At 43.5% G+C, this 26,548-nt stretch overlaps 2 protein-coding genes across 3 annotated transcripts in view; both read right to left on the bottom strand.

Moving 5' to 3' along the window:
* The window catches only part of pum1 (pumilio RNA-binding family member 1), a 27,945-nt gene extending 11,187 nt beyond the window's left edge, over positions 1-16,758 (bottom strand). The window contains exons 1-13 of one of the 2 annotated variants that reach the window (XM_069681080.1): positions 16,676-16,758; positions 12,165-12,337; positions 8,915-9,037; positions 8,482-8,550; positions 6,185-6,290; positions 4,009-4,202; positions 3,690-3,862; positions 3,325-3,589; positions 3,123-3,216; positions 1,974-2,072; positions 1,732-1,874; positions 1,130-1,268; positions 218-352 (exon numbers count right to left, since the gene is read on the bottom strand). In XM_069681080.1, the coding sequence (XP_069537181.1) occupies positions 218-352; positions 1,130-1,268; positions 1,732-1,874; positions 1,974-2,072; positions 3,123-3,216; positions 3,325-3,589; positions 3,690-3,862; positions 4,009-4,202; positions 6,185-6,290; positions 8,482-8,550; positions 8,915-9,037; positions 12,165-12,326 (1,702 nt within the window). In that variant the 5' untranslated portion in view covers positions 12,327-12,337; positions 16,676-16,758. Of the gene's footprint in view, positions 1-217; positions 353-1,129; positions 1,269-1,731; positions 1,875-1,973; positions 2,073-3,122; positions 3,217-3,324; positions 3,590-3,689; positions 3,863-4,008; positions 4,203-6,184; positions 6,291-8,481; positions 8,551-8,914; positions 9,038-12,164; positions 12,338-16,202; positions 16,251-16,675 lie in introns of those variants that run through there. The other variant, XM_069681079.1, reaches the window with a different exon arrangement.
* A 1,114-nt stretch (positions 16,759-17,872) lies between these two features.
* nkain1 (sodium/potassium transporting ATPase interacting 1) lies at positions 17,873-24,720 on the bottom strand. The gene is made up of 8 exons (XM_069681178.1): positions 24,657-24,720; positions 23,950-24,336; positions 22,940-23,077; positions 22,743-22,823; positions 21,771-21,968; positions 21,615-21,675; positions 20,748-20,829; positions 17,873-19,536 (listed from the first exon to the last, which is right to left on the bottom strand). Exons 2-8 carry the CDS (start codon positions 24,001-24,003, stop codon positions 19,527-19,529), a joined length of 624 nt encoding a protein of 207 aa, XP_069537279.1. The 5' UTR covers positions 24,004-24,336; positions 24,657-24,720; the 3' UTR covers positions 17,873-19,526.
* Positions 24,721-26,548: the final 1,828 nt, after the last annotated feature.

Genomic DNA, 26,548 nt, shown 5'->3' with positions numbered 1-26,548 from the left:
TCTTTGCATTCCCTCCAACACTATTCACACTAACAACATTAACTTGTGGGAACTAATAGTAGGAATCTAAGGCTAGACTTAAAGTTACAGTCTCATAATCTCTTAATGACATGATGTGAATGAATGGGACATTCAGAAAATCCACTGTTATGTGTGCATGACGTCCGACAGCAGGGGCAGGCCGGTCCTTTAACATGTGTGTGGTTTAGAGTCTTACCTGCTTGTGCTGCAGAAGGAGATATGATAACGGAGGCCGGAGCCATGAGGCGGACAGGGCCACTCCTGGCTCCGGTGTTGACCACCAGAGCCCCTGTCTGATCATAGTATGCTGCAGGGGCCAGGACCGGGTATCCTGAGAGAGAGAGAGACAGCAACAAAGGAGTGTTAAAATGCACCACATTTGATTTGAGCGTGTCCTTTCTTTCTTGGAGCTGTAGTTTTTTGTGTGATATTTAAAGGGCCAGTTCCAATTTTCAACCTCAGTCCTCTCAAGCTATTATGGGGAGCTAATGCCATGATGGTAGAAAAAAAAATGCAACTTCATTCTGTGCCTTTGGAGGATGCTATCAGCTTCTCCAATGGGCCCTGGAAAACCTCCGCCACACTACGTAAATGCGTGATCTGGTGGAGGCCAGGGAGCTCGCTAAACTACACTTCCTCAATTTAGGACGCCCGTCTCTGATGTCAAAGTGTTGTTCATAATCATCAGGTTTGAAATAAAGACTGCAGACCTGAAGATTTTTTAAAAGATCCCCCGGTATGTTCTCGTCGTATTTCGGAGTCTGTACCGCTCTGAGCCATCGCCTGCAGTGAAAACGGCAGTATTTTACTCCAGCGTCTCTCACTGTGCTGTTCCTTTCAGAGGGAGGGGCGCAATGCACGCTGGGTGTTGTAGGAATGCAGAATGGGCGAAACCAAGAGCTGTTTGTACAACTTTCTCCACAGCAAATATTGTTGCTTCGATTGATTACAGAGAACACCAGCTTTGATTGACAGTGGCTTTTTCCAGGGGCGAACTGCTCCTTTAAGTTATTATCATTTCAACACTAGTGTCACCTCACTCTGTTTTTCAAGAAGCAAAGAACTCTGGGAATTTTGCTGCCATCCCAAATGTAGTTGTGAGACTCACCAGGGACTCCTGCTGCTAACCCCTGCCCAAAGGCGAGGGCCGAGTTGACCGCTGCTGCCGCAACCAGCTGGTCATTCTGCTGACCCTGTTGACCTTGGCTGGGGGTCAAAGGTCGCTGGTTGCCTCCAGCACGCATCACCTTCACAAAGAAAGAGAAAACAGGTATGTTTTTAAAAGGTAATGCATAAACAAACATGCTCTTAGTTTGAAAAACAACGCTCTTCAGCAGAGAGCCTGTGGTGTACTGTGCTGTATCATGTTCATGTTCTCTTGTAGTTATGGTCTAAAACAATGTGGCTCCCCTCAGAGAGACAAACAGTGGTGTGTAATAAAGCGCCAGGACTAGAGCACATTCCTTATGTTAGCTTAATTTATGAGCACAGTAGAAGTAAATAACACACAGCAGTTGTATGAAACATTTCCTGCTGACTGGCTCATATTCTCCTCAGGCTGTGCGAGCGTTCTGCGTATAGATCCAAGTAGAGCAGCAGAAAGACTGAACGCACACTTCCACTGGCACAGAAGCAGAGCTCGGACACGAACATCTCGAGCCACGGGCGATCTGCCTGCCAGTTTTTCTATTTGGCGAGCGGCCGACTGACCTGCTGTTGGTTCTGCTGGCCCTGGTTCGCCGCCTGCTGATTGGCCGAGTTGTTGGCTGCAGCCGCCTGCTGCTGGAAAAGGTTGGCAGGGTAAACCCCCCAGGGGGTCACACCGTAGTACTGGGGAGGCATCACTGCTGGACCTAGTAGCAAACAACCATACAGAAAACAGCCATATTACTTTAATGTCGGACTGAATTTTCATGGATGTTTCTGTGTCTAAACAGGCTCCTTTAACGCACCGAGTGTAGCTGCTGCTGCGAGTCCGGCTGCGTACGGGTCTGTCCCTGGTGGACCGGCACTGATGATGTAAGGATTGGGCACAAATGCTGGAGCCAGACCTGAGGAGACACAGTGAACCAGGGCCATAAGGTTAAACATAATACATTCTAATTTCATTTCTAATAAAACTGTAATATTCATACAGAATATAGACAGGCTTGGATGATGCTCTCCCTGAGACAATCCTGACAATAGCCACAACTAAGACAAATCTTACCTGTTGCACGGAACAAATGCATAAAATGACATCCGTCCAACAGGATCATGTGAAACTAAGTGCATTGTACAGCAGTGATTAAAGCCAACTGAAATAACAGAAACAGTGTACTCTTTTTCCCATTGAGACTAATTGGCTATAAAAACATCATCACACCGCAGACATCTCGCACCCTTCTTCACGCTTGATGGAAGAAGACACTCGCGCCGAGTTAATGTGGTGGCATTACATCAAGCTTTTTTAGGGAATCATCGAGCATTTAGGCAGAATTAAAGCGTCGTTTTATCAGCGGAAAATATCAGCAGAAAAATGACCTATCTGCCGATTTGTCATTTTCAAGCTATAATCTGCAGATACTGATAACGTGCTGATAATATCCTGCATCCCTAACTCCAGCAAATACGTAATTAAGACACAAGATCCTAAACAATGAGGTAGAGTGCATGCCCACAATGTTTCTTAAAGACTTTTACTTCCCTTTGAGTTAACCTGAGAAATATTAACCAACACTAATTTGTGACCACAGGACGTTTGTAATGTCTGAGCTCCAAATTGGGAAATTGCAGCAGCCTCTGAGTCTGAAGTGCTGCAAATACAAAGTAATTATGGGTCTTATGGGACGCATTAAGTCTTACTTTTGGTCTGATGTTTTAAAGTAACCTTTATTCTTTGACATTAATAGTTCTGCAGATGGTTGTGTGGTCGCACTTTACATTTGGTTGTAAACTTGTTTCTAGTGAAATTTGTATACATTAATAGGAAAGATGGCAAAAGTCACAAAAGAAACCAATGGTGTTAAAAACTCCCGCCCACACACAAACAACATGTACACTTCACACAACAGATCAGATGTTTACAGTTCTCCTGCAGGTACATAAACACACACGCTTACCAATGTGAGGCTGCTGTGCTGCTGCCAAGGCGTACTGCTGCTGTTGGGCTGCTGTTAGCTGCTGCACTGCGAGGGCGTTGTTTCTCTGAAACAGCTGCAGACAGCACGATGACAGGTGAATCACATGTTAATACCACCTGAGCTCCTAAAGAGCTGACAGCGTGTTTATTTATACACGCCACTCTGAGCGTGTTGCTCTTACCTGCTGCTGGTTGGTGTAATCGAATAAGCCCACAGTGGGCGCCGAGTCCATCTGCATCTGGGAGTTGTAGTCGAACTGAAGTGGCTCCATCACTGACTCCATGGGGTCCATGGTGACACCGCCTTGGTCCACGCCGGAGAAGTCCTCAGGAGGTTTGGGGCCTCCGCCGCCTCCCAAGGGTGTCAGGCCCTCAGCGCCTACACCCCCGGGACCGCCGAGCAGGTCTCCCTCGGGGCCGGGGGGCGGCATGTTGCCTGGGGGACGACTGCGTGGGAAGAGAAAAGGGGAGGAGTTTAGTTCATGTCTGAAAGGTTTGTAGAGCGAGAAGCAAGTTGTGAGTCTGTCTCAGTCACTCTGAGTCCTACCCAAACTCTTTGACGTCCACGTCCAGGCCGTTCTGCACAGGCAGCCCGTTGGGGTTTATGACATCACCGATGACGTCAGCTTCACCTTCTGTCAATTCTTTCAGTTTCTCTGCCTCAAATGTTGCCTTTGGCTTCTCTCGCTTCTCCTCCTCCACCTCTCCATCCCTCTGCCCCTGTGTGAACGAAGGAGACAAGAAATATGACCGATAGTTGAAAACAGAAATAAAGACGGGCTGATAATCTGACAGTGATGGACGACAAACACAGAACAGACACAGAGTGTGAGGCACAAAGAGACTAGGTCAAAGATCAGACTCACGTAGGGTCCTTTTCGGAGGCAGGAGTCCAGTTTGTCCGCCGGCGAGGAGGAGAGGACGTACTCCACCATGCTGACACCGAGCCCTCCACTCTCAGAGCGTGGCGACATCACCGAGCCCACCCCAACTTCACCACCGCCATGGAAACCCTGGCCGGGCCGACGGGACACCATGATAGGCTGAGACACCGAGTGATCTGACAGGAGAGGAAGAGGGACTGTTAAATAACATTCACGCACGGGGGACAAAACATGTTCTACACTAACTGTTCAGGCATGAAAAGTGAGAGTCTACAACACATGAGCAGGAGAAGACTGGAGAGTTTAAAACCTGAAAGTTATTTATAGGAAAAATCTGTTTTTTAAGCTCCTCTACGGATGTTAAATTTATCAACCCAACAAGTCAGAATTGTACATAATGAGAAGGTGTGAATGTTTCAGATATTACTCTGACAGTGACACCAAGAGCAAAATGACTTCGTATTTTGTGTGCTGCAGAAGATGCATGCAGCATCATATCACCATCTCAATATATCACTTCACTGTCTGCTAATCCCTGACAAGCCTGAATGCAGCCCGGGCTGCTCCAGCAGAGGTGTGTTATTATTCCAAATTCGAGGCTTAAAAACCGAAGATGACAGAAACTTTGGATCATATCACTTGGAGAGATTAACGGGCCGTTTGACCTTTTAATAAACGTTTCCATAAATTCTGATTGGACCTTTTTTAAAAGTATTTTATGAGACGTCTATATTGGACGAATTATAAAATCTGTTCAAACGGAGGTTTCTTACATTATTTTCCTCCATTATGAGCTAAGAAAGAAGAACCTAAACTACCCACCTAAAGACTTTTATGGACCTTGTAGCCAATGCAACAAGAACAAGTTGAAGCAATGTTGGACTTCACTTCAAGTCCACCCTATGTAGCTAAGTGTAGGCAACTTGTTTTCAATGCAATCTCTGAAACCATCGGCTAAAGTCTGACGAGGAGATATGCCTCTGGGAACCATGGCCAACTTTGTAACTTTGTGTGTAGCCAGCAGTTGGCGTTTAAAGAACGTCCAGTCTAGAGATCCTTTTCCGTGCGCTGCGTTGTTTACAGTCCAATAAGCAACTTGAGGCTCTGTGTTCGGCTCAAAAGCGAAGCAAAATCGGCTGTGTTTGCGGGGAGTCTCAGTCCCACTGTAAATAGTTACAGAGGCTTCACTCCGGCTTACTTCAGCGGTATGAACCAGAAAAACAAATTTCTTGTGACTGACTTAGTAAAGGGGTCTTAAGTTTGCTGAAATAAAAACATCATAATGCAGATTTGTAAAAAGTCAAAATGAAGCTTTGTCAGGTCTGTCGTCAAGAGGAGAAGAAAACTTCTTTTAAAATGCTCGTTTGTTGAACAGAAGTCTAAACGATCATTTCTGATGCATTCGAGGAAGTCTGGAAATCTAAACGCTGAACGCGTCAGGCAAAAAAAGTTGAAAAGTTGAAAATGTTTTATCTCAATTAATAAATCGTCATCAGTTGACCATCGATGGGAGCCTGGATGTCATTACAGTGGATTGTTTTTTGACTCGCCACACGATCTAATTTTCCTACATACACCAGAGCGTGCCGATACGGGATTGGTCAATACTATTTGTATATACGACAAGCATACTACAAACAGAAACCAGAGCAATTCTCATAACAAAGTCCAGTCACACGTGTGTTAGGAATTATATTTGTAATAACTGTTATAATAAAGCTCTTCATCACCACATGTAGCCAAATGAAGTTTACATGCAAACAGCACATCGTAAAATTGACCGTCTTGTATTTCACTGCAAGCAAAGCCAAAAAAATTGCTCTCTGATGCACAATTTTTAGTTTAACTATCAAAAAGACAAATGAGCTCTCGTGCATCACTTTCTCTGCAGATATAAACCGCGGCGGCGAGGTGCCGGGCTGCTTATTCTGTCATCATCCTGACAGAAATAACTGCACACAGCCGCATCTGAAATCTCCTCGTCATGAGGGTGATTTCACTTTGACATCAGCTTCTGATTCTGGCAGGAATCTAAATATATATTTTGAACACCAGACAGTGATTGTTCTGGTGGTTTTGTTCGTGTGCATGTGAAACATTTCTCTAAGCCTTCAGTCTAACCACCGTCTCACTAACTTAGAGCAACACCAGCACATACCTGAGGCCCCCCAGGCACTGTCCCTCCACTGGTCCAGAAAGATCCCTTTTGGTCCGTCCTTCCCAGAGTCATCCGTCTCCCAGAACTTCTTACCAGTTAGCAGCTGCTGTAAAGACACAGACAGAGAAGTGTTAACATTTATATTGTAAGCACATTGAAAACTGGGGAACAAAAAAGGAAATAGAAGTTTGAATGAGTGTATTCAAATCTGAGCTGAACAAATCTTTTATAACCTTCAAAATATCTTTTGCATTGGCTTTTGTGTCTTCAGTGCCAAGCTGTCAGTGCTGCATTGCAGTTTCCAGTAACACACAGACATCAGCTGGTGCACTTTGACCCCTGACTGCATCCCAAAAAAACAAGCAGAGGCCATTCGAACTGGATGACTGACTCAAAATCTAAATACACAACCACACTTGAAGCCAGTGTCTCAGAGGAACCCAACAGCAATAAAAAGGCACAATATTTCTACACTGAAATGTCAACCATTATCAATAGTTTTAAATAGTTATGCGTGTTGGACTAACTCAGAAGTACAAATGAGCCTGTGACATGAAGCTAGTTACTCTCTCCACATCTCTTTTTAATGGGCGAGTTGTTCTAGAGCAAAATGTTGCCAAATTGCTGACAATTTGCGAGCTCTTACTGGGGTAACATTCTCTGCTACCACTGCTCTGTTGTCATTATGTGCTAAAAAAACAAACAAACCTGAAATCTGCTGTTCTGATATATTAGTTGTGATTGGCAGCCATAATAAAGCCACGGTGCAGCATAGAACAACAGCACGTGTCCTGTTTTGTAGCGACAAAGAAGAATTGATTCCTGGTGCATCAACTGGAGCGAATGCATTTACCCAAATCCATGTTTAGGCTGTATCAGAGATATTTAATGTTCCTGATGTCTGCATCAGAACATCCCGAATAAAACAAGAGCTTGTTTCTGATCAACTGCGATGTCAGGATCAAAAACTTTTTGTTCTGCGATATTTATTGTTTTATTGATTTATTTATTTATGGACAAAATTCAGGAAATCATATGGGCATGAAAACACTGTGTTTATCTGATATAAGCAATTAACAATCACTCTATTTTCTTTAAACAAAACCAACCCCCCCTTCTTCTTTTAAAACACTTCAGCGACTCTGACACCTGCATTAAAAAGTAGAGAGAGTTCAGGTGGTGTGACGCGTTCCTTAAAATAAATAAACAGACTTGTGGGCTACAGTTATGCTACTTTTACGGTATACCATCAACCATTTCTTACGGTGTTTACAAGTAAGTTTAATCAGAGTAACCAGCCTGTGAAGGTATCCTTTGGAAACTGTCAGCACACACACAAACTCACACCGCGTGTGTGCTGCAGGGGAAGCTGCTAAAAGTAAACACTCCACTGCAACTGTCCGTTTATGTAGCCACAGCATTAACCAGCACCGGGAGGAGGTGCCGCTGATAGCCCAACTACACGCATTCAAAAGCTACCTCACGTAACGGGGCGTCTGCCTCGATCATCCCGCCAACATGTCCTGTGACTGCAGCAGCGTCGCGTGCTTGTTTACAGTTTACAGGCAGGTGAAACAGAGTCTGCAGCACAGCGGTCGGCACATGCGCACACGGCTGTTGTTAAATGGTTTATCTTTCAGCCCGACCTGATCAGTGAGTTTTGATTGCAACTCTTGGTTGCATGGGGACTTGAAGTTTACCTTGATGTGCAATTTTTAGGTGAAAAACATGTTATCATCTCTTTATGGATGTGTCACAGCAAACAGCACCATAATAGTCAACCAATATGACACACAACTGCACGTACATGTTCAACGAGCTAAAACTAACAGCAGGCACTGGTCCAATATCAACAGCATGGCTAGACTGCGTTTAACAAATGCCAACAGTCGGTCCAAAACATCTCCGCTCGGTCTCTCCTCGTCTTTCAGAGCTTTTCATTCAGGAAAGACAAAGCCAACACAAGCCCACAATACTTCTGGCTCAAAGCTCTGCCACCGAGCAACTGATCCATCTCTTTTCCAGGGATTTCCTGTTATTCGAGTTTGTGAACAATCCATCATGTGTTTGTTCAGCCAGGTGCCCGAGTCACAAATACAGGGCAGCCGTTTTCATATCAAGATGCGACAGGTAGCATCTGACCTCGTTTCTTTCAATGAGCTGAATCCAAAGTTTAAATAGCAACACTGTATCAAACAGCACAGTCTAAATGCTCCATTATCAGCTGAGGGAGCTAAGCTACACGGTCACTTTCTTCAGACAACGTGTGACCCCGACCATCAGCCACCATGTCTCACCTCTCCCATGGCGCGTCCCTCCAGAGCCAGAGCCTGAAAGTCATGGTTCAGCTCGTCCATGGAGCGCACCTGCAGACAGACAGAGACCAGTCAGACATGAAAATAATGACAAGTTATGTGACTCATGCTCAACCAACGTATAAACATAAACTCAGCTCTAATGACCTGATGTTAATTAGTAATTCCATCATAAATGATTCCCCTCGAGCGTTACAGCAGACGACGCTGAAATAACATTTATGACTAAAAAGTTCAAACTGGCTTCAATAAAAAGTCACATTTTCAGTTTTCTGTGTAGAAATGCTCCGGTGAACTTTGCACCAGCACACAATAGTACGTGACATAATACAATAACTGCACCAGTGCTGCCATGGTATGTGACCACTTGTGCAACACACACACACACACAGAGAGAACAAACACACACACACACCTGGCTGTCGTGGATGTTGTCTCCGGTGGGCCAGCGATGTTTGCCGGGTTGCTCTCCATGCTGCCGCTGGAAGAAATAGTCTACCATGGCATCGTCCTGGGAACGTCCAGCACCCGCCACACCCTGAGTGACACACACACACGCAGACGTGCATATTAACTTTAAATTACTGGCAACAGCAACAAGCAGAGTGTCTGAGCAACAACTTAAAACATGCAGGTATAGCATGTATATAGTGTTATAAACACTATACATGCATTAAAGTGTTTTCTAATTAAATAATGTTTCAGAACACACAAACTTGGGCATTCACATATTGAAATACTCATGAAACATACAAATCAATAAACTGTACTCAGCCAATTAACATGAAGAGTGACAAATGCAGCTCAACTATATTCAAATACCAACAAACTCTTCAGTCTGTGAGCAGCTATGAAAAAACTACTATTTTTTAGCCTCTTATTAGAGATGGTGAGTTAAGCACTATTTCTTCCACACCTTTTTTACCTTTAATATTTTAAAGAAATAAATCTGCTGGATATAATTAAAATAAGACAAAAAAAATGACCTTGTTGTCTGCCAAATCATTGAAAAATATTCAGCAATGCATCTTTTTACACATCATACATTTATCTTCTGCATTTTCAAAGTCATCATTTAAAGTAGGGATGGGGGACGAACACTCTTGTTGACGTCTTTATTCGACTAAAGCATAAGGAGAATCCAGCAGAGACAGACATACAGGCAGTCTCGCATCACATCGTTCGCTAGCCCTATTAGCGCACGTTGTGATGATGATACCAGAGCGGAGAAGATTAGCCTGCTAATAACGAAAATGGTGACCGGAGATATGAAGTACATGAAGTGTTGTGGAAGGAGAAGGCTTCCGTGAGCTGATGGCGTTTGTTGAGTACGAGCCACCATCACGCCGGACAACAGCTACGGGAGTGGGAAAATGTGGGTTACGTGTTAAGCAGCACAGAACAGAAGTCCATACTGTGCCAAACTGTGTCAATACTACTAATTACTACATTTCAAGCTAGTTAAGTTTCAACAAGTTGCCACTAAATGATGGCAGAGACGTGTTTTGTTTTCACAGCAGAGTGGGCGGTTGGAAATTTGCATAGTGGGCGGGACTATGCAGATTCAGGAATTTTTAATGAGGGAGAAGGAGGAGATACCTTGGGAGATTTTTACAAGGTAATTAAACATATTTTGCAGAAAGAACATATCAAACAAAATGTGTTGTTTCAAGCAAAAATAATAATAATAATAATAATAATAATAATAATAATAATAAAAAAATCAATGCAAGTAGGAGGCATCATTTCTTTTAGCAGAGGCAAAGCCAATGACGGCTTCCTGCCTCACTCAGTCTGAGGGTAAAAACTAAATTCCCCACGAGACGCTGTCATCAAAGGGTCAGTCGATATGTACTGGAAACAGCTGGTTTCTTTCATCTGATGCACACGTAGAGCGAGGAGCACAGAGTTACCAAGATGACCAATCAGATTAAACTACATGGCTACTTATTCCTTTGTTCCTTACACACACCCCCCCACCCAAGATTAGTCATGAGAAATGCTAACCATGTTATCACGAAACACTTCAGAGAGGAGCACGTCTTTGGACAGGGCCTTCCAGTAAACTGAAGCAGAGACGTGACATTCTTCACTCATTACTGTTATCAAAAGCTGTGGACTGCATTTAAGACAAAAAAAAACTACTAACTTGCAGATGAAACTACAAATTATTTTTAATACAAACTACAATAGCATCAACCACAAAAGGCTCACAGCTGTGCTCCACAGAATGACCATCACATTTGGCTAGGAGAATAAAGAAAGCCATGACTGATTAGGTGTTGCTCTAACATAAGAGCTGCAAGTAACATTTCTTTCATTTATCATTTTATCCTCATCTTTTTAAATTTATCTTTAGCCCTTTCTTTGATTCCACCACAGCGCCGTAACAAAGCTCTGCCTTTATGTAACCTGTGCCATTTTACATAGAACCAAGCAACCAAAGCCGCCCCAGTGTGTGTTTCTACAAAGTGTTCTGATGTTACAGAAGCAAAACGCAGGCGACGCATAAACAAACAGCCAAGCTTCACACACGCCGCTTTTCTGCCCTGCCGGCTCTGCCATGACACTCGCCTCTGTTACTACCTCCAATGCCGGCTCAGAGGCCCAACAACTTAACCCCACCTTTCCATCTTCAAGCGTTTTACATAGAAGACGACGCGTAGCAGGCGTAACAATCCGGTCTTGAAATGGCAGTGTAAAAGGGGCTAATGCCTAATGAACATAAGTGACCAGACACCAATTGGGATTACTTCAAAAAGCTTGTTTGACCCACTTATTCTGATATAACGCTGTACAGTAGCTGTACGCCGGCTCCAAAGTTACGCCTGCTTTGTTTTTCATACGGACCAAACAAGGTCGTCATATTGCAGCCATAGTGTGATTTTACACGGCGTTACAGCACCAAAACAGGCGTGAGTTTTAAACAAGAGTTTCACACACAGCGCTGCCCTGTCCTGCTGGATCCCCCATTTACACTACCTCCACTGCTGACATCCACCCCCTATTCCATCTTCTTACTTTTTACACAGAACGAGGAGTAACAGCGTAACAGTCCCGCCTTGATCAGGCTGCGTAAAAGGGGCTGCAGATTTCCACTATTCGCGCCTGTTTGTGGAGTGTGGTTGTAGTTTACTTGTAACACTAATGTTGTCGAGCAGAGCAGAGAGATAAAATTGGCATTGTGATTGACATTTGTAAATACAGATAGATGCATGAGCTGTAATAACCTGATGAGCAAGATTCAGCTAACCAACAACAACAAACACCCTGTCGGAGTGGATCGCAGTCTTTTTATTCTGCTTCAGTGAGCAAAGAAGAACTAATGTAGTCGCCAGTAGTTAGCAATTAAATGGTACATGTCCATAAGTTGTTTTGCATATTTCTGATATAAATTGTCCCTGGAGGAAATGATAAGCAGTTTGGTCCGAGCATGCTGAGACATGAGATACTGTGGTTTAACAATTTGTGATGCAAACTAATAAACGTCGGGTTTATCAGATGGATGCTCGTGAAGGAAAGCACAAATATCCATCAGTATGAACGCTGCTTAACTGGCTGCAGCAATAAAGCACCATTAGCACAGACCAGACAGACATAAAAGCAGTGAGACGTTTAAAAACAGTTGTTTGTTCATGACGTATATAAAGGTGTTAAGGTTTTACCTGCTGGCTGGGGGGTGTGGCCTGAGGGGTTTGCCCAGTTGGAGGGGCATGTCCTCCGCTGCTCAGCACCACGGGCATGCTGGGAGATGTAGTTCTATGGTGGGGGCTGAATGAATCCTGCCAGAGCACTGCTTTCCTCTTCAACACACACACACTGCTCATTCCACCACAGCCTGTAATACAGAAATACAACAGCCACATATAAAACAATAACATACTGGATCAGTACATTGAATGAACAAAGTGTGAGACAAATGCTGATCAATTTAACCTGTTATGCATAAAAGTAATGCAGTCTACTACAAATCCACTGCAATTAAACCATGACAAAGATTTTAATAATCGTACTTTACTGCTTGAATAGTCACACAACATAGTAAAAGTGCAAATGCTGCATGGACGCAAGTATGAAATGACAAATACTGGAAACACAATGCACAAAGTATAGCCAACAAAAAGACCATGAAGCTACATAAACACCTCTCTGTGATGTTTCAAACAACAAAACATCACTGTAACCTTTGCATGATTTATTGCATGGCATTTGTGGTAACTGCATGAGTTAAGGTGCACCTATTAAACTGGTAACCGAGTGTAGACTTTAGCATCCAAACCTCTGTTGTAACAATGTAAATCCAGTCAGAGTGTTGCAGCAGGTCAGACTAACAAAGCCTTTGTAACCATGTTCTGAAATATCACATGCACCGACAACTTTTAAATCTTTGTGTCAATGTGCGCTAATGTTTACAGCAATTACATTATGACAAACTATGATTCATGTTCTACGGCACAACATGGAAGAAGAGCAAATTCAAACACATTGGTCCTCAACACATTTCTCTTTCTCAGAGTTTTAATGCTCAAAGTTAAGAGCAAGGGCTGCTCAATACATTAGATCACCATGACAGTAATCTCTTTGTAAAATCATGTAAATGAAGCCATAACTGTCAGCTTAAAGCAGAAATACATCACACTGAAAACCCAGCCCACCCTAAGGGGGAAAAAACTGGGCTGAATCGCTAACATCATGCCTGCAGATAGCTAAAAACGTTAGGTTTCAGCCTCCAACCCTCTACTCTAATGGTCGTGCAAAAGTGACGATAAGGCACCTTCTGTAACACAAAGTGAATGGAGAGCCTCGATGTGTTTTCCCCTCCGGTGTGGGCGGGACTTAATTGCGCTCCGTCTCTATGGGCCGCCCACATTCGACAACTTCAGGCCCCAGTCAGACATGCAAAAAAAATAGCTGGACAAATATTGTAACTTGAACTGGTTTCATGTCATACTGAACTGCAGCACTAATTCAGTCTATATAATATATTTACCTTAGGAATTGAGCTTCAAAGACTAAAGGCAGGGTTTGTTGCAGTGATGTTGATTTAGATTGTATTAGTTTTAAGTGCCGAAACACTATGTTGCATTTCCTCCATGTGTATTCAAAACTGCCATTGAAAAGTACAGATATATTCACCGCAGCAAAACAAATATGGTGGTTAACTGTACTAACAGCCACTCTTTGACAAAAATGGTCCACTTAGTAAAATAAACTGATGCAACATCGAGGCCAATTTTGAATGTTTAAACCTAATTAGTTTAATCCTCCTAAAGTGCCCAAAGTTCATTATAAAGATTGTAGGTTGCAGCCACATAAGGGACAGCATGAATATGACTCATACAATAGGTCCAACATTTTTGAGGATAATAACCTGCATTTAAAGCTACCTGTTGGCTAACGTCAGAACAAGAGAGGTGAGATCAACAGTAACAGAGATAAACCACAGAAATTGATTTGTGGGAGATTTAACTGTCGACCAACCTGACTGCAGTTAGCATGACATATAGGAAACTTTGCTGCTGTGTGTGGCCAGTTCGCCGATTTTCAACCTCAGTCCTCTCATGCCATTATGGGGAGCTAATCCCATTATGATAGGGAAAAAAATGCAATTTTGCTCTGTGCCTTTGGAGGATGCTACCCGCTTCTCCAATGGGCCCTGGAAAACCTCCACCAGACTACGTAAAACGCATCATCTGGCAGAGGCCAGGGGGCTCGCTAAACTACACCTCCTCAATCTAGGATGCCCGCCTCTGATGTCAAAGTCTCGTTCAAAATAATCAGGTTTGAAATGCAGACCCGAAGTTTTTTAAGACGATCCAACCGGTGTATTCTCATCGTATTTCGGATTCTGTACTGCTCTGAGCCTGCAGCGAAAACGGTAGTATTTTACTTCAGCGACTCTCGCTGGGCCGTTCCTTTCAGAGGTAGGGGCCCAATGCACGCTGGGTGTTGTAGGAATGTAGAATGGGCAAAATCACAAGCTGTTTATATAACTTTCTCCACAGCTATGGCGCCAATTTTAAGTATTATTGCTTCTATCGATTACAGAGAGCAGCAACTTTGACTGACAGTGGCTTTTTACAGGGGCCAATTGCTCCTTTAAGTACACTGGAGTGGGCCTTACAGATTTAAGTTTCTCATACTGGGTTGATGTTGTATTGAGACACTTGCCCCACTGGTCTGCATATCAGTCACAGCTTTGCTGCCCTTCTCTGGTTCAAGGTTCTCTATGCATATAAATATGTTGTTATAAAACCTGGGCATGCATGGCTTTAGGTGCGACATGGCTACATATCACTGCTACCGGTCATAGTAGAAGTTGACACTGTCTCAGCTGATATGTCACCGCCACAGGAGTACACACCCAGTCAGCTGCATGTTTATCAAGTACACCTAGCAAAAACAAATGCAGTCCAATACAACAGTCCTGTAATGCAAAGTTTTGTTGAAACAGTCTTAAACAATTTTACTTTGTAGTCTTTTTGGAGGCTAAAACCAGTGCCATTGAAGTGTATTGCATCATACCTAGACATTCTACATTTTAATATTCTGCCAAACCTATTGATATCAATGAGTCTAAACTTATTAGTTTTACACAATGCAGGTGAACTACAACTCAAACTTCATCCTCCAAGATGACAAATTTGGATGGCAAACCTTTTAAAACAACCTGATAATATATTTTATAAACTTGCGACTAAGTATTGTCTAATTTGGAGCAATTCAAATTATATTAGCTGGTTAGGACAAGGGAGGTGACTGACACTGTTTGACAGAGGAATGGAGACAAATTGACAGGGTTCAAAAGGCCCTGTCATTACACCCTTGATTAAGGCTGGTGTGCAGATAGTTGTTTTGCATGTGATGATACATCTAAGAAATACATACAATGGTCCATGGACAATTTGTTTGGTGGTCGTGATCATTGTTGGGCACAACACCCTCAGTGGTTTCCAGCATTCACAAGGATATAATTTCTGTTTTATAACCTCTATTTATCCAACAAACTCTAATCTCTGTTAAAATTACCAGTTTCACATTAGTGTCCCTACAGGCCACGAGAAAATTACAAGCAATCCATTTTACACTGAGCCATATACAGTAATTAACTTTGCCAGAGTTTGTCTGCATTTCAACAGCATCAAACGCATGCAGCTTTCCTTCAAGTCTGCTGAAACCCCTGTGCAACACACCACCTCCACACAGACAGATAACCACGAGCTGACCGGCTGTACAGTCCCAAAAGATAAAAACAAACCAGCCTGCCAAGAGGACATTCACATATGTGCTCATGTGTTTGTTTCCCTGCTCCACTCTTCATTCAGCTACAAGCAAATGTTAGCTCTCCATTCCTGTGCTACAGCTACATATCAGGTAGAGAAACACCCGGAAATCCACAACACTATGGCCGATCCCAAAAGCGAGCTGCACACGACCTGTTATGCTACAAGTTTAACTTAGCACACGGAAACAGGCAGTGTTTCCTAATCTATCTGGGTTAATCATTATTCAATACTGGGGATCAATCCACCGCATACCGGGCACAGACAGGGGTGTGACAATACGAGCAGGCAACCTGCAGCTAGCACGAGATAACGTGAGGTGTCTCAACACAGACTAAACATCTCCCTCCTAACAGACATGACACATCAAAACTACACCGAATATGTAGAAGGTCCGTGAAAAGTGGTCGTCATAGTTACCAGGGGTTTCATTAAAATGCATCCGTGTCCACTCACGCCAGTCTCGGATCTGTTATGGAGGGTTCACTGCCCATGTCTACCAACAATAACACGGCCTCCCGACACAAGCTCAGCCCGGGCAAACCGGTGGCCAAACACGGGCTCCACACAATATTTTAAACAACGGCAGCGTTCCCCCAACATCATATGCTTGTTATTAATTAACACCTGGGGGGTCTCTACCTGTCTGCCGACCTTGCAGCCCCACAGGTCCCCGTGACGCGGATGCTAACAAAGGCCCGAGAGCTGTCTGGAGCGGAAGACCGACACAACGAGAGGAAGGAGGCAAGCAGCAGAAAGGGAGGGAGCCACTACAGCCTCACGAAATACACCTCTTTATCCTCTCTCAAAGACGCCATTGCGACAATACCCGCGCCGGTGCATGAATTTACAGTGTCCCGTTGTATCGCGACCGGGTAGGAGGTAATACTTACCGGCGGAGAGGGTGGATGGTCGCGGATTTCGGCCCCAGTTTCTCTCTGACACCCCAGGCTTTCACTCCGACAACATGGCGGCTCGACGGAGGAGCAGGCAAGAGCGCTGCATGACGGGAAGGGATGAGAGAGAGCGTGCGGTTCATTGCGCCAACCGGGAGGGGAGGGAGGGTCATACCGGACGGGTCCCTTTGTTATGTGTCTAGTCTACTTGTATTTAGAGGTGTATTTATAATGCATTTTGTTTTGAATTAATATATATATACATATTATTTTTAAATGGTGTAAAAAAAAAAAAAAAAAGGTTTATAATACCTGCAGCCCTTTGTGAGGACGTCGCAAAAAAACGACAAAAAATAAGATTTATTTAACTGTAATACTATTATTTTAATATCTCTATTATCTCTAACCATGGGACAAACATGGAGTTCACAGTTAACAAAACCTTACTAACAATGTAAATATTTGATATTTTATGGGGATATTACATGGTAAAGTCTTGGGTAACTGTACACAATGTACCGGGGTCTCCTCGGTAACGGGGTGCTTGGCAGCCATGGCAACGTGCTGCGCCACACGGTCAGTGAGTGTGTGGCTGCGCATCGCTCCGTTACACCTCCGGTATGTTCGTGGTCGATGTGAAAAGGGGAGCGTGTGGACCAAATAACAAAAATACCCCCTTGGCTTTTTGGAAACATACCAGAGGCGACCCCGGAGACAGCAGACAGGAGAGAAAACGGTCCCCAACTGGTGTGCGATGACGTAATGCTAAGATCATAGCAGCCCTTTAAGACAATCTATGGTGATCATATGGATTTTTTTTAGGACAGGCTGTTAAACATACTTGTGTGATCTAGTCATACTTGGTTATACAGCCTTAAGTGCATATAGATGTATTTGTACCCTTCCAATTGTATTTGTATAAAAGTTGAGTCTCTCTTTGCACGCCTTTCTACAAAATGATCATATTATTTTGACAAACCAAATCCCCTCTGCACAATATCAGCTCACCAGGCATTATTATTTGTATAATCTTCTAAACTAATCTGGCAAAAATGTATTTCTGTGCCCCATAATCCCGATATTAATATAATGTAATCAAAGATATGAATGAAAACACTAATTTTATTAAACCTCAGTCATGCTTAGTTAGACGTGTGTCTGCAGACGACGACAGAAGTCATGTTTACTGTAGAAAGTGTATTTTTATTATTTCAAACTTCAACTTACACCCGATAAGGTCTTCACCTCATACCCGTCTCCCTTCTTCCCTCTTCCTCCCTTCAAGGAAATCCATAAAGAGGAAACAAGAAAAAAAGGTATGAAGAAAAACTTTGATGTGTACCTTTCTTCCTCCTGCCCTACCCCACCCCCTAATGCAACCCTCTTTTTCTAAATGTAACCAACAAAACAATCATTGGCTGGTTATTTACATGCACAGTATCCCCACTGCTCCCCCCACCCACCAAAAGACACACTAATGCCTGATCCCAAAGCCATCTGCATCCCTAATCAACAGCATCACATGTACTGAATTTATTTTCCTGAAACCAAAACATCCTGGAAAGGGACTTGATTTTTGTAGTCGGCCTGAACTTTAAAGGATACATCTGGGAATATTTTATACTTTCCTTTTTGTTAACAAATCTTATGAAAACACAAAACCAATGATGTATAAGTCCCACTAACAATGCAAATGTATATATATTCCCTTCCAAAACTGCAATCTGTGAGATGTTTCTCCATTATGATGTATTTTATTCTGAAGGTAACACATACACCATCCTGCTGCTGTATACTCACTTGCGCAGTACCTGCACAGCTATAAATAGTCCCCAATGAAAGCCCTTTATACAGCTCTTTGAGTGACATTTGTTAAAATCTACAGTGCTCAACTCTTCTGGAATATTATTTAACCTATTTTTAGAAATTAAAGTATATTCCACTTTTTATTAAGATTTACCACTCCAGGAATGAACAGACTTTGGGCTCAGAGACATAAAGAAGCGGAGAAAGTATTAAAGCCTGACGAACACATTGTTGGTTTTGCTTAATTATCAAATGTATGAAATATGGCCAGACTTATCCTTTAAACAGTTCATCCTTTTCAGCTCCACCAGCTCTGTTTTGCTACCTCGGAGACCAGGGCTGTAATTTGAAAAGCTTTATTGAAGTTGTGGTGTTTAACGGCATGTGAGGAGGGAGAGATGGCTTTGGGAATGGGAATCGTAAGACTGCTCTAGTTTGACATCACCACACTCTAAAACGACAACAGGTACGAGCCGTGCCTCTTTTTATTATGTGACCCCCGCCCACATCCCCTGCCTCCCCCCCCCACGCACACATGAGCACCAAAAAAAAAACAGGGACGTTGAGTGGTTAAAGTCCAGAGTGCTACCACAAAGCACCAGCTAAGTCCTGTGGAGTTACACACACATACATCACACACACACACAGTTGTGGGAGTGTTGAGAGCTGGCAGTTTAGTGAAGTGTGTCTTCGGTGATTTGACAGAGGTGTCCCCAGCTCCTCCCCCTTCCTCCTCCTTCTCCTCCTCCTTCATCTCCTCACACCACCTGGCATGCTGGTTCTTCCCTGAGCTCCATACATTCTGATCAGGGCTGGATTTTTCTTTCTCAGACACAAGCACACATGCACACACACACACGCACACACACACACACACACACACACACACACACTCAGACGTCGCTCCCTCTGGGTGGGGTTAAGTCCATTCCTCGGGTAAACTGTGACACACAGAGTGAGTGTAACCAAGGCAACCGCTGCTGCCGCTCTCCATCCACAGTGACACCGTCAGGGTTTGGCCTGAAGGGGGCGCTACCAGCAGTTATCCAGCCCTGGGGTGAAGAAGGGAAGCGATCAAGGGTTAGATATCAATGTTACAGTGAACTGCACTTTGATATAGCTGCATGAAAAGGGCCTGCCACTAAATTTACACATGAAATTACAATTACAACTGTATAATGAGCTCTGAGGGAACTTTCCAAAGTTTGACACAAACAAAACCCTGATGATGTCATTAGGGTTATTATCTCAGCTTGGGCTTCAGTTTTAAAATGTTTAAGAAGAATCTTATATCATAAAACCGAGGTGTGGGGTTTTATAGGAGTGGGCATTTAAGAGTCAGGAAAGGTCTAATGCTCCATTTTCCAACAAAGTCAGAGTGCCTGGAAAGTTTCACGCCTCACAATAAGTCAGAAAACAATCATTTAGCTGTGGGGGAAGTAAAGATGCCAGAGCCAGGTAAGCCACTGTGAGCACTTCCAGCTAAAAAAACAAGGCATTTTTTGGTACTTAGTACACAAACAATACAGTAATAATGCCCTACTAATGCACAATATGAAAAAATCTCTTATGTGCTTTAACACTGTCCAATAATGCACTGATTTGTGATAAATAATCATATATTTTGAAGCTTGCATATTAGCTATAACTTTCAGCTGTCCTGAATACTTTACACAGTACCTCTTCTGAATCCAAAATAATTCAACATAGCAGAGTTGTTGCTTTTTATTTACCACGTAGTCTTCATCAATCACATGCTAGCTCACCTCCCGGTTGCTGCCAAACAGGCGTCATCTGATTTGCCAAATGTTCGCATGCTGAGTGTGAATGAATGGCACAAGAACATAAAAAGGTTTGTTCCTTCATTTTTCCTTTTCAGGCAGGTTAGTTGTTGTGTTAGTTAAGCATGTTTATATTTCGATGATGGTAAAATATATGACTTTATTTAACTACATATTTCACTACTGTTGAAGCAAAAAGACACTATCTTGGATATTGAGGTCGGGGTTGATGAGTTTGAGGCAGAAAACCAACTTCAAGTGCAAAAAAGCGTTACTAAAAATATAGTTGAGTTGCATACTGGGAAATGTAGGATCTTAACCCACACGAGGGACTTAAAGTCAGGAAAACTGAGCGTCTGCTGCTTTGAATTCTTTATCTGAGAGATCAAAAGCTTTTTATATTGCTTAAGTACCACTCAAGTTTTCAACATGAGATCAAAAAGAAGGAGAACAAAGTAAAGAATGTAATGTTGGAAACTCACGTGTAAAGAGGCTGCAGTTGCAGATGGGAGGACTTCTGAGGAGGCTGGTAGCCGTACGAGTCAAAGCCACCGATGAAATCAACTTCAGAGGAGAGAAAGAGAAGAGCTTACATCATTTCACTTTCCCTTAAACGTGTAACTTTTTTAGCAAGTGTGATATTTCAAGATCAGATTCTGTTTTGACAAAAAATCTATCACGGCATCAGATACGGCTCTCACTGTAAACTCTGCAGAATCTGCCCAGGTGCAGGTGATACATCATCTTTCTTACCGCCTCTATGTATCTGATACCTTGTTCTTATCTTTCTCAATCGATGCAGAGGAGCCAGCTGATAGAGGAAAGTGTCTACATCACTGTCTATAATAATGCATATTGCATGTCTTTGTTATCTGATCATCACTACGATCTTATAACATGCATATAAGTATAAAAAAGGCTGGCTGTTAAGGCATCACAAGCACAGCTTGACGCCTTCCTTTTATAGGAATCAGGCTTATGATGTCACATTCTCACTACAGTTTAATTCCTTCATTCTGTGAGAGTAAAACACACGAGGAGACGGACCATTCACACACACAGATGGTACACCCGAGCCAGCAGACTGACGGACACTCGGAGGGAATATTCCTGTAGACGTCTCTAATGCTTCCCACAGATGGAGCACTCAGATCAGCCACAGGGAATCCTCTGCGGTGACAGAGCTAAGCGTAACTCAGGGCGGGAGAAAGCAATGAGCCCTAGCAGCCGGAGCCGCGGATCGCTAACACTAAAGCCCCCTCGACAGTGTGACATAAGTAAACCTGATCGGCTGAACGAGGCACTGGAGGAGGATCAACAAGCTTTAAGGAGAAGACAAAAGCACTCACAGCTGTCCTCGTCATCCTGGAAGACTTTGCTGACATAGCAGGCGTACACGAAGCCAAAGAGCTGAAGAGAAGAGACGGTCAGGAGTTACATTTAATCTATATCTAAAAAAAACTCTCTATAATTATTTCTATGAGTGTGTGTGTTCAGATACGTACAGCCAGGAGGACCTGGATGGCTGAACTCAACACCTCTATGTACTGGTAGTCAAGGAGACACCCGGAGACAGTGATGACGTGGTGGTCGTCAGGGGCCATGTGAGAGTCTAGCACCGGCGTCACCAGGCAGCCAGGACCGTGCTCCATCCACCACGAGCGATGGAGGGACGTGTTGAACGTCATGAGAAAGTCCCTGTCCTGAACACACACACACACATACATACACACACGTCAATAAAATGGTGACAACAACTATTATTCATGCTCTTGATTCCTCAGTCCATGCTGTATTTGATTCATTATTTGTCCTCAAAATGTCAGATAATAGAGAAAAATGTCCCTCACAGTTTCCCATAGCCCAGGATTCAATAAAATAACTCAATAAAGTATATAAAATAAAGAATCAAAAATAAACAACATAAAAAACAGACAATGCTCATATATAACGAGCCAAAACAAGAGAATATTAAGTTAAAACATACTCTATATCAAGTAAAATATTGTAACCTTTGTAAATCATACATGGGTTTTCTAAGCTGGGGGTCATGACCCCAACAAGGTGTCACTAGGTGAATCTCAGGGGTCACAATGCAAGATGGTTAAATGGATAAAAGAAAGTCTTAATCAAAATCTTCGCCAGATTTTGTCGAATATTTGTCTTTTCTCGTGAACTACTAAATATTTTTTTATATGTTATATTATATATATTTATATATTTAGGCCTCAAATTATTTTACTCCAACAAAACACTTTCAGAAGGAATAATCGGCCGGGTTAAACTTGTAAAATCATGTTAAGTGTTAGCAGGAAATGCAAAACGAAAGAAGTAAGGGAACAGGTGATTTAAACAATAATAAAGATAATAAACAAGATGTAACTAATCTCAGCAATTAATCTGATATAAGACACAAAATGAGAGTGTTTCTAATTAATTTGCAAATAATCTATCACATATAAACACACAGAACTTACCTGAGACAGGTTTCCAACCTCCAGGTAGAAGCAGATAATGAAAGAGTTCCAGCCCACCCAAAGGACCAGCCATACTGCATACTGTGAGACAGACGGAGATCAGTTTATGTATGAAAGAAACTGTGCACACGCGCACACACACACACACACATCTTTTCTGTTTAAAGTAAACAGGAGCTGGTGAGGGATTTACTCACAAAGATGAGGTATCTGAAGCGAAATTGCACTGTGCCAAACATGCCCAGGATGACGGCCATGATGTGCAGGAAGTTGGCCAGGATGGGGGCCCATTGGTAGCCCAGAAAATCAAACACCTGCCTTTGTAGGGCTGCCACCTAGGGGACAGGGGGAGGGTGTGTCATAATAATAAACGCATACAAACACATGGGGAAAAGATTAAACACACATACATACAAACACACACAACTGAGGACATATGCAAATACAACACACACAAGTAATTAAGGTTTCACACACACACACACACACACACACACACACTTTGACAGGGATACACATACACAGGTCTGCCGCAGTTGTTTCCATGGTAACTGCCTGGAGCACCAGCCAGTCCAGTGACGGTAAAAAGAGGAGCATCCCCCCCAAAAGCTCCCCCAAACTAATGAGGATCTATGGGCCGAATCCCCCTGCCCCTAAACAACAGTCATCATCCCTGCAAACAATAACCTGAACAACTAGCCCCTCACTCTGCTGTCCATGTCTGCATCGTCCCACTACAGGCTCATATTACACACTTATTACATTTTAGAGGCTCAAGCTATTTGTAGGAACAGCTAACTTTAAATCCAGAATGGAGACCAGATGGTGGACAGGGCCTCTGTGTCCCCCCTGTGCTTTACATTCACATGGTTCTGCCAGAATGGGACTCTCACCTCTCTCTCTACAGACCACCCTGACACCAAGGCACCCCCTGCCCTGCTCCCTCTTCTTCAAAGGCACACACACACACACACCCTTGCCTGAAATGTGGCATGGCACCCCAGCAGCTGCAGCTCAAAGCTTTTTCAGCGTGACTGCTCAGAGAGGCTGGACAAAAATGTCTGATTACAATGTGCGTGTCTGAAGCACGCTGCTCTAATTATATCTTTGTGTTGAGAGAGGCAGCTTCAGCCGTGTGCACACACACACACACACACACACACACACACACACACACACACACACACACACACACATACATACTCACCAACTGCAGTGAGCATATCACCAGCAGCGTGCATCTTCCGTCGCACTTCCCCATCTTGGAGGGCTCAGGACGCGGCTTGGGGCCGCGGAGGCTCCGGGGGAATGACGGGTCCCCGGTCAGATCCAGACTGCCTGGCCGTCTCAGCTCACACCATTCCCGGCTGAATAGACCTGCTTAGGCCGCCGCCTCCTCCTCCTTTAACGCTGGTCTGGCGCTTTTACTCACAGTGGGTGACCCATCTTGGCCGCTGGTTTTGTCGGTAAATACCAATCACGGGTGGTTTTCAGGATAGAGAGAGGAGAGGGGGAAGAGGAGGAGGAGGGGTCCAGTTCACGCCGGCCTGCTGCGGTCCGACCACCACCGACAACAGAATCACCTCGGCCACACCTTCCGGAGAGGGGACACACAAAGGCACAAAGAGAGACAGAAAGCTGTCATAATCGACCCCGGGCTGCAGACAGAAATGAGCGTCATATGATACTGAATCACACGGGGGCGGCGGGGAGGAGGGGACCGACCCCGCAGCGTTACTACGGCTAACGTTTTGCTACATGCACTACGCTACGGACACAAAGCAGCCCGCTGTGACTCAAGGTTTTCTAGGAACGGTTGAGTCTTCGTCCCCCCTAAAACCCCCCTTCATCCCGGTCCTCTTATCCGCGCACTGTGGGGGGAAAGAAGTCAAGTTAACGGGCGTATCTGCTCACCAGCACCGGTCTCCTTCGCTCCGTCTCGCAGCGTCTTTTGTCAACAATCAGAGCCGGGGCGGGCGCAGGAGGAGCCGGGGGGGAGAGAGAGAGACGAGGGGGTGGGGGCTCTCTCAGTCACCGCGACCCCCTCGAGGAGGAGCTGCATGGAATCTGCAGACCGCGTGCGTGCGTGCGCGCGGCCGAACAGCAGCCCCGCGAGGCGTTCGAAAGGAGCACAAAAGAAACGGGGCTCGCGGTGGTGGAGGAGGTTCAGACAGCCGAGAATAATAAAGTCTGTAAACGCCTCCCACCGCTCTGTGAGTCCGGGGAGAGAGTGCTGACCCGCCGCCCCGCTGCTGCTGCTCGTCTCCTCAGCCTGCGGTTATTCAGAGCGGAAAAAATACAATGATGAGCCTTGTTTAATCTCAGCTACTTATCATGACTCGTGCGACACAGTAACACAGTGAGCTCCACATAAGTCAGGTCAGCTATCACTTATGAAGAGGCAGATAACGACCGCGTAGGCTGTTATCTCGAGGCCGTATGACAATCAACGGGAAACTAAACTGTTATATCTTTAAAACAACAAATCATACATTGACCAAGGAACAGTTAAATCAGTAATATATTGTCAGTAAAGCTGACACCCCACATCCCCTGACCTACAAACTTATAAACGATAAATTACTTTAAATAGTTCTACCCCGTCATCCCAGAAAAAGTGTCTACTGTAAAAAACAAGTGCCTACTGATTCTTCACTGGACTTTGACTTATTATCTTTTGTGTCCTCTTATTATAATTAAAACATGTTGCTCTAATACACCTCTACACTTGCTCTGTTTTAAAGATGCTTTATAAACTTGCCTTCTCTAACGACACATCAAAACTCCAAATCATGGAATTGTGATAGATGAAGTGACCCATAATCAAAGCCCTACTTAGCTAAGTAAACCCACGATTGTACAACTAGACTGGAAAAATAGCTTCAGTCACATGCCAGTGACTCCATATAGTCCTAATTAAACTGACCTGATTAATTTATCGCCATGGATACAGACTAATCCAGAGGCTGAAAAAAGCTCAACTCCTCCAAGGAGATGCCAAGAAGGAGAAAAAAGACACACCAACAAGACTCCTTTGTTATTTTGTAACTAAATAAATGTATATAAGTACTTCTCGTAATATGCAGTAGTTTAATTATTACTCATTTGTAACAATGGTCCCACCCCTTTAGGTGCTTAATGATCGGTTATGTTCATCTTTTCACAGGTTATGTTGCATGCATAATGTTGGTTATTAACGTATGTAAGCTCTACTCCTTTGAGTTTTTCTCATTTAAACAGTTTATCAAAAAGATGCACAGAATAAGAATAGGGACAAAATAAAATGCAGGATAACATGGAGGGGAGGTTGTGTTGGGGGAATTAGAATAAATAATATATAGAGATTTTTTCCTACTATATCCCCTCAGCACAGAAACCCTCCCAGAGAAGTTTTTCTTATGATTTGTTGTCTTCTAAATGTTTGAATGGAAGGCTGTGGCTTACCAGGGATATTACTGCCCACCATGACAGGTTAGCTCAACTGATTCCTCACATTTGTACTATACTAACAGCTGAGAGGTTCTGGACAGAACTAGACATCCTGTCTACAATCATAGTGTTTAACTTCCATAGAAATATAAGTCAAATATTACGTAAGTGTTCATATCAAAGCTCTTTTTCTTCTCTATATTTAAGTGTTAACTTGGCAAGAACTCCACACACTGCAGCAAAGTTTGAACCTTAATTAGATTTTCAAATCTCTGTGTAAATCTTGTTAATAATCTCTCACTCTCAAAGTAAGTACTTAAAAAGATTCATGATCACAAGACACTTTTTTTTTTACAGAACATTGAAGTTTATTAAAA

This window comes from Semicossyphus pulcher, unplaced genomic scaffold, assembly GCF_022749685.1.
Source record: "Semicossyphus pulcher isolate SPU_LCO1_2020_fin unplaced genomic scaffold, fSemPul1.0.p SCAF_5, whole genome shotgun sequence".
Classification (NCBI taxonomy): domain Eukaryota; kingdom Metazoa; phylum Chordata; class Actinopteri; order Labriformes; family Labridae; genus Semicossyphus; species Semicossyphus pulcher.
Note: the sequence above shows the minus strand (reverse complement) of the source record. Positions and strands in the feature narration are given on the sequence as shown.